Source organism: Paramormyrops kingsleyae, chromosome 22, assembly GCF_048594095.1.
Source record: "Paramormyrops kingsleyae isolate MSU_618 chromosome 22, PKINGS_0.4, whole genome shotgun sequence".
NCBI lineage: Eukaryota > Metazoa > Chordata > Actinopteri > Osteoglossiformes > Mormyridae > Paramormyrops > Paramormyrops kingsleyae.
Window position 1 is genome coordinate 7428058 of NC_132818.1, and position 21063 is coordinate 7449120.

At 41.7% G+C, this 21063-nt stretch overlaps 3 protein-coding genes across 3 annotated transcripts; 2 read left to right on the forward strand and 1 right to left on the reverse strand.

Moving 5' to 3' along the window:
- Window positions 1-1728: 1728 nt before the first annotated feature.
- Window positions 1729-9038, forward strand: LOC111843316 (chromobox protein homolog 8-like). Its single transcript, XM_023810813.2, has 5 exons — window positions 1729-5555; window positions 5671-5714; window positions 5975-6040; window positions 6200-6266; window positions 6624-9038. Exons 1-5 carry the CDS (start codon window positions 5424-5426, stop codon window positions 7464-7466), a joined length of 1152 nt encoding a protein of 383 aa, XP_023666581.1. The 5' UTR covers window positions 1729-5423; the 3' UTR covers window positions 7467-9038.
- Window positions 9039-11695: 2657 nt separating this feature from the next.
- c22h17orf67 (chromosome 22 C17orf67 homolog) lies at window positions 11696-13884 on the reverse strand. The gene is made up of 4 exons (XM_023810774.2): window positions 13771-13884; window positions 12633-12733; window positions 12223-12351; window positions 11696-11933 (listed from the first exon to the last, which is right to left on the reverse strand). The coding sequence occupies exons 1-3, from the start codon at window positions 13823-13825 to the stop codon at window positions 12235-12237; spliced, it is 273 nt and encodes a 90-aa protein (XP_023666542.1). The 5' UTR covers window positions 13826-13884; the 3' UTR covers window positions 11696-11933; window positions 12223-12234.
- Window positions 13885-15997: 2113 nt separating this feature from the next.
- Window positions 15998-19967, forward strand: LOC111843296 (meteorin-like protein). The gene is made up of 4 exons (XM_023810769.2): window positions 15998-16161; window positions 16833-17230; window positions 17369-17428; window positions 18530-19967. The coding sequence occupies exons 1-4, from the start codon at window positions 16061-16063 to the stop codon at window positions 18847-18849; spliced, it is 879 nt and encodes a 292-aa protein (XP_023666537.1). The 5' UTR covers window positions 15998-16060; the 3' UTR covers window positions 18850-19967.
- The last annotated feature ends 1096 nt before the right edge of the window (window positions 19968-21063 follow it).

The following is a 21063-nucleotide window of genomic DNA, read 5'->3' on the forward strand; positions in this document are numbered from 1 at the left end:
TGAGATCATTTTTCTTTACAGCTGTAGGCAATGCGACCAAATACACAAATGACAACGACCCGCTATATTTAAATGAACAGAATTCAAGCCCACAATTAGCCAAAATAAAGAATAAGGCAGTGAAGTTTTGTTGTTATAAAAACGTTGGCTTTTGTTTTGTAAATATTCTTTGTTTTCCATGGCCTGCGTGGCTTTCAACGTTTGCTAAGCAATAGTGTCATAATTAAGATTCGGAAGCTCAAAATTCACGTGCCAGATTTGCTTGTTCTTGCCCTGTCCGGTAAGCGAATTGGTTACCCTGCTTCAGTCGACATCACACGTCCGTAGACTGTAATCAAATCATTCAAACATGTAGTTTGGGAGATTTGTGACGTATGCATTTGTAGGAGTAGTCTGAGGAGCCCTAAATCTGAATGGCAATTATTGTCAGAATTAGGAAATATAATTTACAACTTAACGCCCCTTTCGCTCACAGCTTGATCTGAAATTACGGTAAAAGGCTGCGCTTCTTCCATTTTTTGTTTTTCATATTTGGCAGATTAGAACAGCACACTATGTTTAACCTGTCATGTGTATCTGCTCATCAAAATGTAATATGTGGAAAGCAAATAGGAGGGACGGACAGACACACAAATAGTTTACAAATGTTTGTGCGTTTATCGGTATGTCTGAGTGATGACATACGGTTGTTGAATGGACTTAACCTAAATATTTGTTTTTAGGTTATGCAACCTAAGGTAACCGCGTTCCGAGTATATGTTAATGTAGTTTGTATTGTTGCGCAGTTAAGTAAGACCTTGATCAAATTTTGGCTTGAACAACTACCTTAAAGGAATTGAATATCAGCTAAAATGGCGGATTTTACTGCACAACACCAGGCAAATGCTATTAATTCTCTTAGATAATGAAATGGGATAGTGAATGCTTCTTTTGGCGCGATACAGCAGCATAGCTTTATCACTGCTCCTAACCGCAGTTTTTTTTTCTTCGCAGCGACCATTTCCTATACCGCGGAACCCTCGAAAATAAGTTGCTTTCAATACGTTTTCTGCAAGAGGAGAGAGAAAATGGCTGTCCCTTTCAGCGCATCCAGCTTATTCCCAAACGTTGTATGAACAACACATTGCACAGTTTATCGGTGTAGCTCACACGGTTTGTTGCTGAAAACACCCTTAGCTCTACTGGGCTGATAGAATATAAAGGTACTGTAATCAAGGTGCGTTATGCTTAAACGGCTGAAAAGCATTGTTTTGCCTAAACCGCATTTTTAAAATTTGTTTTAATTACAAAAGATGGAACGTTAATAAGTAGGTTGTTCTAAATAGTGGACAAAAAATGACTAAGATCGATGTACGTGGAATGCATCTAAAAGCACCCGGACCGTCATTATGCGCGAGCTTACTCTTTAGATATAGGTTACGTGTCATGCATTTTGACCAGTGTCGGAAATAAAACTCGTGCGCTCGAAAACACCAGGTGGCCCATAAGTTATAAGTAAAATTTATACTTTTTTAATTTATCCACTTTCGCTTAAATTATGTAGCCTAAAGTAGAAACTCCTATTATGTAACTTCGAACAGCATATTATATAGTCTCCCTGGTTCAGTCATATATACTATATATACTATATATATATATATATATATATATATATATATATATATATATATATATATATATATATATATATACACACATACACACGCACACACACACACACACACACAAAATGTTGTATAACTCTATGAAACATAGTCACATAGTCTTAAATTTTCCCGGAAGCCAGCTATTTCTTGTCATTTATGGGGCGACCATAACCAAATACTTTTCATTTAGAATACATTTGCAAGAAGTAATGTCTAACAAATAATTATCCTTAAGATGAATACTTAAAGTAAACTGAAATGTTGCCTCTGGCTAAATTTTTGCTTCACAGGGTTGGGCATCTAACACGCCAACGTTTCCAGCAATCATGCATTTCACACCCAGACAACACCCAAACGCATACGACTTACAGCTTATAAGTAGTATTTTTGAAGTAGATCTATACATGAGCATTTTAAATGCAGTCTAATATACAGGTTATAAATGGGGTAATACTTCATCCAGCGAGGGTACCACAAGGTGAACAAATTTCGAAATTACGAATTTTGAAACATCCTGGATCATCGGATATACTTCTGAAATTTTAGGTAGTGCAATATTGATTTATTGGTCTCACCTCAGTGTCATTTATTTTTGCTTAATTCAAACATGAAAATGATGCCTGACAGTGAGCTTTTGTGCCTGAATACGTCCCCTATAAAATTTTCAATTTCAAAACAAATTGCCGATTAACTATAATTGATAATTCGCAGCTTTGCGTCGGCTGTGGGAAGTCGCTCTTTGTTATGGAGTTAGACAAGAAGTAGCGCTGTCACGCGGTTTTGGACTCTCACATCCTGTGCGGGACGTATATGTTTCAGACAATACCCTACTTTGCCTGTTTAAATGCTTTAATTGCGGTTTGGATATGCGACGTCTGGTTTTAACACGAGTATCAACGAAATTAGGAAGATAAAATCGCATCAACGTATAATCAGTAGAATGTAATCGTATCATATACACTTGTAGTTTCACAAACGCTGTTGCCCAGATACGAGAGAGCCAATAATATTTAGACAACTCGGCTATGCACCCATATACGGCTGCAAGCCTTGCAGCGCTGCAGACGCTCCGAGACCAATCACCGCAGCAGCCATAAAAGGACTCTGGCAACCTACTTTTGCAAAACCGTTGTGTACAATTGTGGTCCATCTAACAAGAAAAGTAACCTCTCTGTATTGAAATGCTGTGGAGCTCGCTTTACAATTACAGCGTTTTTAGTCCTTCGGTTACGTGAACAATAGCCTGCCTTCCCGTGTCCACGTTTTTCGTGTTCTTATGTCACGTGGCTGTACAAACCTGTTGTCCTGTCACGCTGCTTTAAGTACACACATTTGAGTCAGTCTTCTCAAAGTGTTGATGACCACTTCTACCCTGGTATGTTGCGTGTCCTGAAATGTTTCCAGTTTTCTGATCCGTCTGGCCTGCCGACCTATCATTTACTTCGACGTCGTATAATAACATTTCACGTCGCATACTCGTCTAATCTGGCACCGTATTTATATAATTGGGTTCTCAAACATTTAGAGATAAATACCAAATAGCTGTATTTGACTTTAGATTACTTTAGCAGTTATGCAATGTCGTGCTGAGGTGAAATAAAACAAATTTCATGTTCTCCCTTCTAATCTGTAATTATGTAACTGCGTGTTATCGTAAGGGCCCTGTCAGGCCGTGAGAGGTGTGTCTGTATGTATGCAGAGAGAGCTCCGTCTTACAGTTACTGTACACGGTTCACCCCTCTGATTCTGTCCTAATTTATATTTTGAATTTTGTCGTCCACATATAGATACATGACAGTACAGTTATATAAGTGGATAAATAACAAAATAACAACAACGAAAACAAAAGTAACAATAAATAACAATTTAGCAAAGTAAAACACACTGGACTCTGGGACAGCATTTTTTTCGGGTGTTTTAAATTTATATTCTAACATTACGAAGCCGTGAAGTTTGCAGTTATGATGACGTACCGCCCAAGTCGATTGTGTAATTGTGTAAATGTGTGCAGTTTCATTTTTTCATTCTTCCTTTTGAAATGATGCCGAAGAAGCTTAATTTGTAAATGGAAAGCATAAGCTGCTGATGCAAAAATATCACGCGCCTAAAACTAAACACCGCATTTAACATTTTAAATGGAAAGTTATTTTTTGCGCAGTATTTTCGGAAAATAAACGAAAAATTATTTATTTAATATTCGATTATTAACACGTGATTTAAATGTAATGGGCGCATTTATTTGACTGATTACGCCAATGTCCCTTCATTTTATTTAACACTGTATACATTTAAGAATAAGGCAGTTAATAAAAGAAAAGAGACCCTTAGTTGCCGTTTTAAATATATTTATAGACGTATAAATAAAATTGAACTTAGTATGGGTATCTTTCCTTATAAATATAGTACGGTTTTAAAGGTCAGTACAGACAGATTGTGAAAACGCATACAAGTGACTAATATAGCCAATTCATATAACTTAAGACAAAGTCAATTCAATTTAGGCAGAATTCATTTAGACCGCAAATTTCTAATTTATTTCCATTTATCAGGCTGAAATGTCAACAATCAAACAAAACGGCAAAGTTAGCGTCTCTTCGGTTTGGAAGTGGTGGAACACACAATTTTAACCCTTTAAATATAGGTCTATAATAATTTGATATTATTGTGCGGTCTACATGTTATGTGACATTCTGTTTCAGTATCAACATTCTGAGCCAGCCACATATTTAGATTAGATGTATTATTTAAACTGTAAACACATTATTTATAATTACTCAGAAAGGCGGGTTTTATCTGTCCTCTTATAAAGTAAATATCTGTCAATATTTAAGAATTGTTCTCAGTGTTACCGGTATTTCTAATAGACTATACTTTGTGCATTCTGTAAAATATTATGACGCAAAGCATTTTTGCTTGTAATAAATGACGTTGCGACCGCAGACAGCTAAACCGCATTGTGTTGTTGATTTGCTAATCCAATAAATTGCGACTAATTATATTTCGCCTGAATTATGTAACCGTATTAATCGCATTGAAAGGAAAAATGTGTTTTGAAAAGTTTGTTCTGTTAATATGTTTCTAGGCAATAATAATGCGAACTTTGTTTTCTGCTCTGATCTACTCCCGTAAAAACTCAAATACTGGCTGCCTTCCAGCATCACGTAAGTGAGAAACACCGCTATCTTCTGTCCTCCAAACTTAATGACAAACTAGATGCGCGTAGGAGAAACAGCTCAGGGTTACGCAAGAAAATGTGTATCTAGATGTTTGTTCTGTCCAAAAGTCCCCGTTATTTTGGTTCAAGAAGCTTACATAGCAATTTGGTTCTTATATATTTACCAAACTCTATTCTTTGTTTTATTAACCTGTGTCTAGTTAAGCAGGCCTAGGTATTTGGTACTTTTGAATTGCTTCTTGATTCAAGTTTTACTCAGTCTATAGCTAAGTACCAATCAAGCTACAAATAATGCACGTAATAAAAAAAACAGATTATTTAAAATTCCTGTAATATAAGGAAAATTTCACCCTAATTGCAGACTGTGAACAATTCACACGTATTAATATTTTTTCATCTCTGTTGCATGCATGTTTGTTCGATCAAGGCGTCACTTCCCTTTGATTGAAAGCGCTCGCACTTTAACTCCTCCTCCTCACCGTGCAGCTTCGGTCACGTAGCAAGATCCCAGCCAATCAGCTTTGCTAAAACCGTTCCACCGACAGTAGTTCCATAGCAACGCTGCAAAAAAGTGATGACGTTTGGGCTGAAAATTGAGTATTATGGTCTGCCTGGACTTAGCTGTGAATGTGGAGAGAAAAAATATAAGCGAGATTGAAGTAAACATGGAGCTGTCGGCTGTGGGAGAGAGAGTTTTTGCTGCCGAATCCATCATAAAACGCAGAATTAGGAGGGTACGTAAACCTTCGGCTAATGTGCCTTTGGCCTGAATGCTAGCCATTTGTTTACACAGCGATTATATGACATTTCGGTTTCTCAAAAGTATTTTCTCTCTTTCTAATCACACAGGGGCGAATGGAGTACCTGGTGAAATGGAAAGGTTGGTCTCAAAAGTGAGTAAAACCAGCAGCCCGTATCGTTTTTATTTGCACGCTTAAGAAGCTGTTAAACTGGGGGTTGTATGATTTCTTGCCAGCAATGTGCTACGTAAAGGTTTGGCTATAGGGTAGAGCTAGCTAACAGGGCAGCCATCTGAATATGTATCCGCTAGCCGGGAAGCTAGCTACGGTTTTTTTCTACCTCGGGCGATGACGCACAACGCGGTGGCTGCTAATACTACGTGAGGCATGTCATCTTCTTGTTTTTTATGTAGGTATAGCACCTGGGAACCTGAGGAAAACATCCTGGATGACCGTCTTTTAGCAGCTTTCAAGGAGAGGTGAGGCGATCGCAGCAGGCCTTGGTGGAGCTGGGAGGAAACGCCGCTTTATGTGCGCGCGCCGAGCACGACGTTTCATTGATTTGGCCGTGCATGCAGCGACGCACGAGCACTTCCGTTGATCTATAATATTTATGATGCGGAACATGTCATTTGCAGGGAGCGAGAGAGGGAACTGTTCGGGCCAAAGAAAAGAGGACCTAAACCGGAGACATTTCTGCTGAAGGTGAGCCAACTGGCGACGACTTGCCCTGTTCGGGAGCTGCATCTGTCTGACGTTTATTGCAGATGCATTTCTGGAATTCCGACCTTTTCTGACGTCTGTTTTAGGGGGGGACAGTCATTATGTCCTGAAATAGGTTAGACATTTTGTCATGTTTTGCTTTTGTTTTAAGTACAGTCAAACCTCTGATATGTTTATGAGCTACTGGGTGATTTCAGTGCAAGTCACCCAGTCCCGGAAAAAGTAAATATTGTTAAGTTAAGTTATAGTTATTTTAAAAATAATGGGTACTGTGAGTTACAAATTCTGTGCATTGAATGGCTAATAAATGTAAATATTTCTGTTTTGTTGCTCTCTTAGGCTCAGGCTAAAGCTCAAGCCAAAACCTATGAATTCAGGAGCGATATGGCACGAGGCATCCGGGTTTCATTCCCGGTCCCAGAACCCGTCATTACCCCGCGAGCTCGCGAGGGTTTACGGACCGTCGTGCCGACAATATTCCCTCCTAGCACCGTCAACCGAGGGGAGAGTGTCCGGGTCAGACCTCCGGAACCGGACAGGGGGCATCGCACCTCTGGATCGCCAAGGCCGGTTGCGGAGGGATTTGTTGCTGCCCCAAAGAAAAGGGGACGAAAACCCAAGTTACGGTTCGTGGAGGGTCCCGACAGCAGCGCGTCAGCGGTGCCTGCCAAGAGGAGTAGGATGGAGGACCAGATGGCGTATAACCCGGCCAAAGTAGGAAAGCACGGTATTCCCGAAGGGCAGAAGTCAGAGCTGCATGGTCTCCAGTTAAATCGGAGACTCCAAAGGGATTCTGGTTATCCTCTAACGCAAGCACCGGCGGTGCCAAGCAGCAGCATGTTTAAATACTGCTCCGAGGTCAGTTCCCATAAAGGGGGTTTCCATTTGCCGGCCTGCAGGACTAAGGAGTGCGCAGGTGCTATTTCCACACAGCAGCCAAGACTGAAGCACCTGTCGAAAAATAATTTATATGAACCCAACAGCCCTTCACAACGGGAGCTGCCGAACCGCGGCACCAAATCTCCGGTATCCAGGGTTTTCGAGGCGGCTGTGGAGGAATGCTGGAGCCCCTGTCCCACCAAGGTGGAGAAGGTGGTGGTGACGGATGTCACTGCCAACTTTTTGACTGTGACCATTAAGGAAAGCAGCACAGACAAAGGTTTCTTTAAAGATAAAAGATGACTGATGTAATCTATTTTGATTATTGTTTTTTTTTTTTTTTTTTTTAAAGAGAGATAAACTTCCACAGAGTAATTATTTCGAAGTAACGTGTCATTTGGAATTAATTTTGCATAAGTGTACAGAAGCAGCGCGAGTTATGTGAACTTAAATATGTAAATGTAGGACATGTATTTAATTAAATGACCAAATTAAATGTCCATACCTAGGCGAAATGTACTGCGAATACCGGTTTTTCGTTATAGGGTTGCATGTACCTTACTCTTTTAGCGATGTGCGAAACTGTAAGTGTGCGCAAAGAACGTTTTATCCACTGTAGCAATATAAGTTGTTTAAATATATATTTTGGCTTGCAATTAGTAGGTTATACTGAACTCCAACCTCTCGGCATCATTTACATATTTGCTTACAAGGCGCTTCTCATAACTCACACTTATTGGACATTTAAGCACCAAAGGGCCTTTGCAATGATTTCATTTTGAGAGAAATAAAATCGCCTTGTTTCCGATAAGTATTCATCTGTTCGAAAATGCCTGTCAAAATCGTCCGCGCTGCATTTCGCAGCGAATTTTCGGAAAGAGATTTTTCTTGTTCGAACCGTTGCGGAAGTAATAATAATCCACACTAGGATGGGTGGAAGCAGTTGCCAAAAATGTGGTACTAACAGCTGACAAGACTATGACAGTATTCGTGCTACAGTCATTAGTAATCTTAGTATGTTGCCAGGTACCTGAAAACTGGCTGCCTTGATCCTTAAACGTAAAGGTCGCCGTATCTGACCCCAATGTACAAAGTAGTTACTAAAGATGGATGTATTGATGTAATCGTAGTGAGATCGTGAGAGAAACTGACGACTTACGTCTATAGCTCGCCCTCCTGCTGTCTTAATACTAACTTCTGACAGATTATTCGACGAACTGATAGCACACTGGTGTCTTATCGGGTTATGTCGCGAAATAGCTGTTAATATTTAGTATTTTTATTGAGTCTGGGTCGGTCGTAAATTTATATAGCCGTTTGGACCGATGGTGACCGATAAATTAGATTGTGAACTTTGAAAATTTTGACTTGATTTGATTGCTATTCTTTTAAAATTAACATTGCTATAAAGGACATGTAAGTTGACCACAGTTTTTGGTATTTTTCCTCCATCCAAGTATGTCATACTGACAGATTCCTGGGCTTGTTTACATATAACCAATTAAATTTTACGGCCTTTGGTATTGATGGTTTTTCTATTGAACATATTAATAGATTTCTTACTCCGTTTTGGTTATGATTTTTGTCCGTAAGCCCTATTTCTAACACACGTATCATGGCGTTGGATGGTTGTTTTTCCTGCTCGACTCACTGCACTTAAAATATTAATAATTTAACAATTACGGTGTATAATGGTATTTCGGTTTTCCTGATATTAAAATAAAGTTGACGAAACAGACGGAAGTCTTGTTCTTTTTATATCGGTGAAAATAGGTGGTTGGTGTATGTGTAGTCTCTGTGTTGACCGAGGCGGGTACTGTTAAGCATTCGAAGTTTTTATAATTACAGGATTTAATAAACTATTTGATAAATATATTCTCGTAAAACTTGCATTGTGTTTTTCTCGGGCTATAAATTTATTATCGCAAAGTCAGAAATAATTTGATGTATCGATGTGGAGGTGTAAATAACGGAAACGACAATGATTTTGAACAGAAATACAACCGTTTTGTAATCCCATTAAAATATCCAATTAATTACACGGATTATGCAGATAATATTCTAAAAACCATGGATTACCGTATTATGGCGAAAACACCGGGAACAAATGGATTATTGTAAATCCACAAGTAGGAGGCCAAGCGAAATAACGTTGATTTGGGTGTCCATTTGGGACTTTCCGTTGTTATTCGAGTTTGACTTACAAGTGTGATCCCACTTTCAGCTGGTGGACAGCTCTTTACATTTGTTTTTAAAAATGTATAGTAGGCCTAATACTATTTAAAAGAAATATATGATTACTGCCCTGCAAAATGTACATAATTTCTAATTACTTGTCCGATTTTCTCTTAAATACTGCGCATTAATATAATATATCATGTCGTCCTCGCGCCTACCTATATTAGGACTTGTAAAATAAGGATCGTGAATAATTAGTCCTCGCTGTGGCGCTGTAAGTATTTTAAAGCAAACGAGCAAAACTGAGGAATAATAGGGCTTACTGACGTAAAATCTAATTCCGGCTAAGTGAAATCTGTAGTCTACCAGAACTGCATCCGCAACTAATCTCGACTACAAACGATTAAAAATGTAACAGACCCAACTGCGGGTCTGACACCGAAAATACCGACGAACAAAATCATAACAGACTGTCATGGAATGGAAATATCTTGTTCTGTGAGTATACCGATAGTAACAGAAACAGGTGCACTATAGAGCTCGGTACCAACTGTGTCCCAACTTCCAACGACGAAGTAAAATCCAATATCCAGCGTCTTCTTCACAGTGCGCCGTTTCACTGCACGATTAAAGCTGAAATCACATTTGTTTTATCGGAAAAGGAAATAATCTGCAATCCAGCGAAAAGTTACGTAGCAGTTGGCTTTACAGTTAATGTTATATTGAACTGGATGGTTCCTTTTCCCTTAGCGTGCAGAACCACGTGACACCAAAGGCTTAATTCAATTTAACCCTAATAACAGAAACGAAGACTGCCTATTGACTTGTAGTGTATTGCTCTCAGACAGGTGAAACAAATTTCTTGTTATTTAGAATAGTAGTGCACGCAAAGTATAAGATAAAGGGTACCGCCGAAAATATCACATCCATGTTGTTACAGTCTATTTCCATAGACTTCCATTTGCATGTTGATCGTGTATTGTGTTTCTAATGTACAAAATCTATTTTAATTCTATTTTAATATACATGCTTTCTAATGCCTGATGGTGCCGTATCCAGTCGGCTTACAACATATATATACTATATATCTACCAACTCGGAAGATTGGCTTACAATATCTCCCGGACGTCCCGGAAACGTGCATCTCCGAGTCTAAGGAGATCTAATCCGCGGGCTGGTTCAGTGGGCAAACCCAAGTCCCACAGCGTTGGGATACTTTAAACGTGTATCACACCGGTCTCGTTAGTTGATCTATACATAGTAGCTACTAATAGGGCCTAACTGTTCAATGTGTAATATTTTCCAAACTTAATGGAAACTAACGTGGTAAGGGACCGAGGATGTTTCTGGTTTCACCTAAAGCATATACCAATTTAAACTTGCCCGAACTTTCTCCATTTAAAACGCAGCAATAATAATGATAATTTGTTTACAATGTAATGTTGACCATGAAGTAGTTTTTGTGTAGGATTCATCATTATTAAGATTTCCAGCACACGTCACTTCGGTTAATGTATAATTCAGCGGACGCGGTCGTCACGTAGAAGAGTTAAAATTGTTCACAGCTTTGTTTTTCAGGTAGCCTACATTTGATTTCCTAAACATTATCAAAAAATAACTAAAATGTTAATTTTATCAGTCTGGGCGTGAAAAAAAATTTACAGTTGGCAAGCAAGTCTGAGCCTTAAATGGGATTTCCAGTTTAGGTGTTTCCCCGTTCACATTGTTCCTGGAGAGCATTTTCTAGCGCCCCCTGCCGTTTTACAGATTTAGTACACCGTGCTTTGTATCTGTACTGTTTATGTAATTTGCTATGCAGCCTTCATTTTAAAACTCCGAAGGCTTTTTAGGAATAAAGTTTTGCAATTTTGAAGATGAAACGGCTCGAACCCCCCATTAATGACAATTTGAAAAGAAGGGGGGGAAAACTACGCGTTTAAGCATTCCCATCTATCTTCCAACCGGAATTCTGAGCAGAGTTGCAGGGGGCCTGGAGCCTATGCCTCGCAGTATAAAGGCATGCGGCAGGGTAAGATCACGCATGGGATGCCTGTCCAGTGCAGGGCACATGCACTCATACAAATCTGGCATTTCAGAGACACTAATGAGCGTGACTGCATGTCTTTGGACTATGCGAGGAGACTCACACAACACAGTGTGATCATGCAAGCTTCACGCACACAGAACAGAGGCAAGATGAGTACAGCTAATCCCGGTAATGTGAGGGAATAATGCTAATCACCGATACACCTTTCCACCCATAAGTTTAAGCACATGTAATACTGTATATATCATTATAAATCCCCCATCATTGTCAAACACGAGACTTAGAAAATAGGAAATCTGATATTAGGTAATGTTGAATACATGCCCTTTATTTAATACTGTATGGTATAATGTGGTAAAGCATGCAACAAAAGCAAGATATAGACGATTTGCGATTTCTGTACTTGAGTCAGCCTGCAGAATTTTTGTTTCATGTAAGCCTTACATGCATTAGCATACTGTTATGCAAGCAAAATACACATAAAAAGAATCACAGTTCTTGCTTTCAACTTTGTTCCATTGTCCACAGTCTGCTGAGTGTCCGTCCTGCAAGTAGAAAGAACCGGTCAGACCACAGAGCTTTAGTGTTGACAGTGTGGTCACTGCCATCATCTACCGTGCCAGCAGGGGGAGCAGTGCCCAGAGACGGCATGCTCGGAGTGTTACAGGGGTGAGGCCTGGGTACCATGGAAACAGGTTACGGTGTTTGGGTGCCCAGAGACGGCATGCTCGGAGTGTTACGGGGGTGAGGCCTGGGTACCATGGAAACAGGTTACGGTGTTTGGGTGCCCAGAGACGGCATGCTCGGAGTGTTACGGGGGTGAGGCCTGGGTACCATGGAAACAGGCTACACGGGGTAGCCGTAGTTGCGATCACAGCGAGGGTAGCAGTGAGGATTGAGCCAGTTCTCCAGGTTGGTCTCTTGGGCCCTCTGGTCCAGCTGCTGAAGGTACAGCATGTGCTCCTGGAAGGAGAGAGACAGTGATGGAGCTGGTCTTCACAAGCCATGTGACAGGTCACATGACTATGCTGAATTATTTTGGAGCATTAGACAGATTTTAATGGTAGGTGTCTGCAGAAATGTTCTTGTTTGCCGTTTGTGTAAATATTGATATTACATTGATACAGAGCCATAAACAGAGAGAATAAGGAGATGTGGATTAATACGCAGTGCAGGTAAGCCGGAGATGGTACTCTGATGAGTGATAATCAGTGTCGTGGGCGTTTGTCACCCTCAGGCCTCACCCTCATTGGCTCATCAGGAAAGCCCGCCTTCCGCGGTCGCTCCTGCCTCTTGCTGCGTAAAAGTTGTTTGGCAAAGCTCTCTTTGATAACTGGTGTGGCGCCTAGCAACACAGAAACACCTACTGCGAGATTGTCACACTCCTTTGACATCTTCAGCCTGTTTGCCTACCGTCAGGAGGGCAGTGTTGATGGACTTTGGGAGAATGTAACAACGCAATCTTTTACTTGGACAGATGTTCTTGACAAGCAGCTTCTGAAAGTGGAGGGCAGGACAATTTGCCGCTAAGGCTATAAATGATCTGATTCATTCGTTAGTGCGCTTTTAGCCTGTACCCAACTTTGCCGTTTTCTCATTGGTCAAATCCTTTCCAGAGAGTCAAAGCATACACTTCTATCTTAAAGCTGTTTTTCTCATGACTTAACAAAGTGCTCATTCATTCCCCTTGACCCCCCTCCCGCCCTACAACACACATCCCCATGTGGGGACCTGGGATCACGTGACTTAAAACACCAGTCTCTCAGATGCCCTGGGCTCTGGACGGCTTTGCGACGTGGCAACAGTGCAGATTGTCAGAACCATGTGGCTGAAAATAGAGAAGCTGACCCAATGTTTGCATAGCTGGTACCTCTGTGTACCCAGGAAATACCTATATTTACAACTATAAACACACAAAGTCTCCTTTCAGACTTTGAAATTTAACAATCGACACTTCTTGACTGCAAATAGTTCTTCTACTTATGTATGAGAAACTTGTTGTTCGCTGCCTGTCCTCGGATTCTGATGCTCCACTGCAAGTCACATGATGCACACTAATACAACAGGATGTGTTGTGCACCTCATAGCGTACTGCCTGCAGTGAGCGTGTTATACCTGTCGGTATTAACACTGGCATTCTACATGTTCTCCAATTGGTTTGTTCCAGTGAGAGAATTGCAGTTTGTCCTGGAGCCAAGGAGTGTATAATTTCTTCTCTCCGTGTATAAATTGTATGTATAATTTATTACATTACAAACACATTGCTAGTTTCAGCCAAAAACAGTTTCACTGCTGTAAAAATAATTAAGACTTCACTTTTGCTGTCTTTTCCCCTTTGTACCCATGATATGCCTAATAAAGACCGCAACTTAATGATCTTACCTGCGAGGGCGGTGAAAAGGATCAAACACATGAAAATTGCGACGAGTTTCTTCATTTTTGTTTCCGTTCCGTTCTTCTTAATCCGGGCAATGACGGTGCCCGCTAGAGGCAAAGGGGTACATTCGCTTCTAACGTCACTGAGCCCCTTTTACGTCACATAGCAAGTGGGTGCGACACGCCCGGATGGTCGCACCTCAGCTTTCGTCTTTACAAAAAATGTGTTTAAAAAAACATATTAAGGTGTTTTCAACCAAATTTTGAGCTATTCGTTTTGATAAATTTAAACACATTACCATTAATTACAGGAAATAAATCTAGCAAATAAATCTTGCGGCATGGGTACAAATCATTTCAAGTGAGACCACTTACATTGAATAAGCGGTAATGAAAAACGATTGATTTATGGATGGACTATACTTCGCAAACTACTCACTAGATGGCGTGTGAAACTTACTTGTGTAAACTTTTTACTGTTTCACAGTCTAAGAAAACCCGTACATGGTGAATATGTGCTATACGTCACATTTATTCGAATTAGTCAAGAGATAATTCGGAAATTAAATATTTAATTTTGTTCGAATTATTTATGGCACGTTTAGTTTGATATATTTTAATAAGTCTTTAAAAATCTTTGAAGTTCCTATTTATGTTAGCATCATGAGTTTGGTTTAGATGTGTTATAGGGATAATGTTTGTAGAGAAGTATTGCCCCCCCCCCCCAGTCTCTGTGTTCATCACATTTTGTCGAAGCAACACTATACACACAGCCTAAATTATGATGTGTTTAAGTCATAGGACAATAGAAACATTCGTTCTTTGTGCAGCTGTGTGTAAAGTGCGTCTGCCCCTATCCTAAGGTAACAGATGGTCAGGAGACTCGATCGAATTGTCCCTTCAAAGCCTGGAGCACAATAGCGTGCTGCCTTGACCGGGTGCTTAGCGCCCAAGCGAGAGGCCACATTGTCACCTCTTCGCGGCAAAATTTCAATTCCACGGTCCCTTTGTGAGAGATACTCCACGTTCAGAATGAGTGTCAAAAAGCCAATATTTTCTACATTGATATATGGAAGTTGTTCATACATAATGAAAGATCTGCGCGCTCTCCCAAGTTTCAGCACTAACGGGGGTATCAGCACTTATCAATATGCGTACACCTCGCACCAGGGGCGCCGTAAGGGGGAGGAAAGCTAGGACGATTCCAAGGGCCCCTGAGTGACAGGGCCCCTAAAAAATTAGGAAAATAACTGGATTGGTTTGGACTGGGGGGCCTAATATGATATGCTTTCATGGGGCCCAAAATCTCTAGCAACGCCCCTGCCTCGCACCGCCATTCAACACCCGTCCATTACCTTGTAATCCACTTCAGCCTAGAACGATTCGATGACATCATTAGTTCTCGTTGAAGACGGAGGCTTTACATTCAGAAGAGCTTTATAATCCATGTCAATAACTTTATTTGTGTGACAAAACCACGTGCCATTTAGCATATATATATATATTCATTTTTTTATTGCGTTTGTAAAGTTTCTTTTTCATTGTCAACAGATATTTAGGATTCCAACATTTTTAGAAATTTATAATCATTTTTATTTTCATATAAGTTTAAAGAAAACATTGAGAACCCGAGTTGGATAAGTATAGTTGGAAGACATATTGATGGTTTAATTAAACAAAATAAATTACATATCTCACACAAATGTTTAATTACACTAAACAGCAAAAAACTGTGGGAGATACGCAACGTCTCATATTTAAAACTGCGTTAAAACTTGATTGTTCGAATGAGATTATTTTTACCTTTTCTCTCTTCCTCGTTACTATTATAAGGAGTACTTAAATAATAAACAAATTGATAAATTCATAAAAAGTTGAATTTCGTCTTTTTCATTGCCTCATTCTCTCACTGGATGCCAAACTCAGCCAGCCTGTTGAAAGCGATCCTTTATAATGTCATTTGGTTAAATTCATCAGTGTCCACCTCAGTTCATCTCTCTTTCTCTCTCTCTCTCTCTCTCTCTCTCTCTCTCTCACACACACACACACACACACACACACACACACACATTCTTCTATTGAATCTGGCCATCAATAATCAGTCAACTAAAGGAAAGCTATTGGCTGATTTGAGCAAGCAGAAACAACTGAAATGTCCACGCGCGCTTGTGCACTATCTGCATTGGTAAGTGTCATACTTGCAAACGTACCGGGTAACGATAATCTCCTCGGTTATGTTTTGTCCTCCAACTGATTTCTTTGGTCTGCGAGTGCATTGCAATCGGTGGCAGCTGCAATGTCACCTAGGGGAGAACAACATGTTCGGCTGTTCTTTCTGTACTGTCTGTCTGCCTGTTTGTCAGCATGCGCCGCAGATTTGTGCAACTGGAGAGGAAGGTAAGGCATCATTGACAAGTTTTATTTTATGATTTCTTTTTAAAAAGCGTTGATTTCACAATTTAACTAAAATCCTGTTTGTATTCTTTTTCATGCAAGTACCCGCTGTTAATCCCAGGTTAAGCTTGTGAAGAATTTCTATAGGTTCATATAAAAATATATAATATACATGTATATGTAAATGTAGGCTTATCTATGTATAATTTATTTATACATCAAATATATATTTATAAATATTTTTTGCAAATATTTCTATATATCATTTATTTATATATAATTTTTCTGTCTTGCAATTTTTAATTTCTAATCCATAACGCCTATCTTCATATTTCCAGTAGAGTGACTGATGAAATATCAGAACATTTAATTAGTTTTACCTGTGTCCGATTTATTTGCCAGATTGAAGTAAGAGATTACGCATAGCCTGCTGAAATTTAATCGAAAAATTAATGAGAACTAATAAATGAACCTTTGATTGAGGGGTTAAAATGTAAACTAAATATTTCCAGGTTTAAAAAAAGACCAAAAAAATGTAATATTGGTTCTTAGAAAGTACTTGGCTATATTTCATAGCAAGATTTCATATTGTACTTAGCGTCTTAATTAAACTCCACATCAATACAAATGCAGGTGACTCGCCTTGACACTAACATTGTCTGCTCTCGCCCCAGTGGATTACTTCGGGATCCCCAGTCCCGCGTCGTGCAGCAGGTGCGCTTACGCTGCACTGAGGGCGCCGTGGAGTGGATGTACCCCAGTCAGGCATTGCGGGTCGTGCTAGAACCCAACCTGTCCTCCGCACGCCACAGCACCGTCTGCATTAAGCCTTTCGGGGGTTTCGGCGGCGCTAGCGCGTATATCGAGCGTGCGGGACAGCTGCACCTGCTGGTGACTGAGGGCGGGAGGCCGGAGCAGGTGTACTGCTTTCGTGCGGACGGACCGCAGAAACCGGCCATTTTTCTCCAGGCGACACTCCAGAGGGACATCGGCCGCCGCACCGTGGGCTTCCGATACGAGCTGCTGAGCAATGGGAGCACCGCGCCCGGCTTCCCCCCCACTATGGTGCAGGGTAAGAGCCGGTGGAAGATCAGAGCTACAGTGTTTTGGTGTGCAGGACAGGAAGCTGTTTTTGTGCTTCTGTGTTTTGAAGGGATGTTATAATATATGCAGTTTTGTTTCCTTATTTTTCGCTTATTTATTTTTGCAGCTGAATGCCGGCCGTGCAACGACACGGAGCTCCTCTTGGCCGTCTGCAGCAGTGACTTCGGTAGGATGCCGAGAACAGGCTACTTGGCGGCCAGCACTATCCAGTCACGATTACACATTTATTTGGCGCGATTTCAAAATGTAATAAATTAATTTTAATTTTACCGCAGATTATAGGGGGTGAGCAGGTACGAATAAAAATAAAGAATAAAATCAGTTAATTATGTCTCAGAGCTACAAGGTATCCAGGAAACTGGTAATATGATATCGTCATTATTCACTCGGTGCTTGTTAAGGTGGGGGGCGGCGGCGGGGGCAGTATGAGCAGTTACTTCACACCGTGGTCATGTTCATGAAGCCCCAGTCAGTGCCCCCGCTGAACAGTTTCCCCATCCAGGCTGTGTCCCACAAGGACTAATTAAAGTAACAAAAAGCCCCATGCGGGGGATGGGCGGGGGCGGGGGCTGCTGTCCAGAAAGCCCCCCCCCCCCCCCTCACCACAGCAGTGAGCACTCGCAGATTTGGGGGCAGTTGCACAATGGCGTTCAGGCGGGCTCACAGCGCCAGCGAGGCAGAAAGTCAGGACCCCCGTGAAGCCGTTCGGCGTACAGCCTCACACCCCCGCGCTGATCCTATAAACGGGCAGTGCTGTCTTTTTGGGAAGCGGCTTAATGAAAGTGTAAACGCTTAACACCGGTGGAGGGGGGGGGGCGCTCTCTGGGTGAGGGGCTTATGTTGGCTTTCATTTGGGACTTCATTTCCCATGAGCCTCTTTGTCGATTCATTATGCTTTATTTCAATGTAACAGCATAATTACAGACTGGCAACCTGCCTGGGGGGGCGGGGGGGGGGTCCCCTGACACGTGCCCTATGCTGCCTGCGATAGGCTGCAGGCTCCCTAGAGACGTGGCTAGAAAATGGATAAAGGTTAATGGAAGAAACGTAGAGTTTGTATAAAATATAGAAATTTTAGTTATACAGATCTGCGGGAAAATCTTGGCAGGAGGTAGGGGGACACCCTGGATGGAGATCTAGATCACTAAAATGCACGTCGTTGGACTTTGGAAAGGAAAATAGAACTTTGAAGGGACGCGATCATGCCTGTGACTTCCATAATAATAACAATATTAATAACATGATTTCTCCTTGTCTTCCTTTCCAGTGGTGCGAGGATCCATCAGCGACGTGTCCCATGATTCCCGCAGACAGATGTCGCTGGTGGAGGTCTCCGTGGAGCGGGTGTTCCGGCAGCGCAGCAGCGTGTTCGAGAGGCAGACCGGCGGGGAGGGGCCGTGGCGCGGTCGCATGCTCACCTTGCGGCGGTGCCGGGTGAAGGCGGGGGGGGGGCATTTCCTGTTCACCGGGGCGGAGCATTTCGGCGAGGCCTGGCTGGGCTGTGCTCCACGCTACACGGACTTCGTGTCTGTGTATCGGGCCGCTCTGCGGACGGGACAGAACCACTGTGAGTTTGCTCTGGACTGACCCTGCCCCTCCTGGGCCCCCACATGAACACATGCACTCACTCCAGGATGGGGAATTCCCAGCCCTGATGTCACAGGAGGTGTCCCCGCCGGCTACACTGTGAACAAGCTACCCAGACTCTTTAGGGGGAGTGTGACTCTTTATGGTCAACTGGTTGGTTGAAACAAAATCTTGGTCTGCATTTATACTTTCTGAACCTGAACTTTCCACCTCCTGCCAGTAAGCAATTTCAATCAGAGTCACCTGTATATTTTAGGATTTAGTGCTGTATCCATTTTATACAAGAGTCCAAAACCAGAAGCTCACCTGAGGCTTCTTAAGACCCAAGTCTTTAACCAGTGCGCCACCTGCTGCTCATCATAATGCTGCTTTTTTGTGGAACAGCTGCATGGCTGCATGAGGCTCTCGAGTCGCAGATGTGTTTTGCCGACATGCCAGTCAGCTATCTGTGATTGACAGGCATCCCATCCATGGTGTCCCCCTGCCTTGTGCCCTGTGCATTCTGGGATTGGCTCTGGGTTCACCTTCATGCTGTACTCAGCAGCAGAGAGGATAGATGGATGGATGTTGGTTGTTTCAGGGATAATATAATTTAAATTCACTTGAATTGTCTTTTCATTACAGGATTATGTTTTGTAGCTTAATTACGAAATAATTGCCATGTTTATGTTAGTTTAAAGTTGGTATATGCAGGGTATGAATTATGAAAGAATATTAGATTGAATTTTGTACAGAATGCGGGTAAGGAGGCGTATGTACAAATTGCTTTGCCTTCATTATTATTAGACTTTAAATTCTTCTGGGAATTTACTTTAAATGTAAACAATTTAAATGTGAAATTCTCTGGTCATGCTTTTGAAGTGTTATTTTACCATTTTCCCCATTGCAACTGTGTACTGAACGTATAATCCAAAAATCTTGTGTCCTGAATGAGTTAAATAATTTATGATTGTTTTTTATAACGGCTGCACATGCCTGGTTAATGGGTTGGGCAACGGCTCACATACTTCATAATGGAAAAACCACCAGTTTGCGGCTCGGTGCTTGGTGGCAGGGGGAAAAGGTCCATTATTTTGGGGGCAGTTAAGTTATTACCACACCAGAGACATTTCGCTGAACCAGACCCTACAGCCACTGGAAGTACGATGAGCCGATGAAGTCAGCAGACATCTGTGCACAGCGCCATCAGTTAAAGTGTGAAGCCTTTGTGTCCTTTGATGTATTTGGTGCGATAAAAGGGTCTAATGGAAGATGAGGCCCAATCTCTGCTTCAGTATATAATGGAGAGCAGTTACTGAAGAGAAAGCCGCTTAAAATGTGCTGTTCAGCGTGGTCTTTTGAGATGCTCTGCTTAGGACCGCGGCCCATTATAGCTCACGATCTTATGTAAATGGAATAGCTGTACCGTAAAATGATATACAAATGTGTTTGTGGTGGAAAGGGCGACAAGGAGGCTGAATCAGACCATTCTTCAGCGTGACGCAGCCCCAGGAGTGTGGCCTGGGAAAGAGCTGTGGGCAGATGTGAGGGACCTGGGCCCCAGTGTCTTTGGGGTCGTCCACTGGAGACTCCCCCCAAAAGAGCACAATTAATTGACTTTTTAAACCGCTCTTTCTTTCCCTGCTTCTCCACACTTCTACTTGGCTGAGCAGGATTCACAAATTGCTGTCTTGAACTTTTTATTGGGACTAAATAGCTGCCAATGAAAGTGTAAATGACGGCGTGGTGAATGGGGGCCACACAATGGGCCAGCAGTGACGAGTCCTCAGCCGACATAATGATCATTGTTCAGGCTGCTGTCACCCCGGGGGGGCTCGTGAATGTGTAGGGGTGCCTGAGTCACTTTATGCACTTCCAGCAAATCTAACAACACACTTTGGTTCTCCTATCCACTGCAATATAAAGATTCCGCAATATTTGCCGTTATTATGTCGGCGATGAGGTTGGCAGATCCAGGAGCGGGTCCAAGAGTGGATCCAGGAGCGGGTCCAAGAGCGGATACCAGGAGCGGATCCAGGAGCGGGTTGTGGCGAACACCTGATATATTTCAAATGCATGGAAAACTGGCAATGTTTGGATACAGTAATTCCACCTTTCACCAGGGTAATATGCAGGGTAAATTTCTTTAAAAGCAGCTCATATCAATTATAAATTATGGTGATTTCCCTCATTGACAACAGCAGCAATAGGCCATCGTGTAGTTCTGTGAGGCAG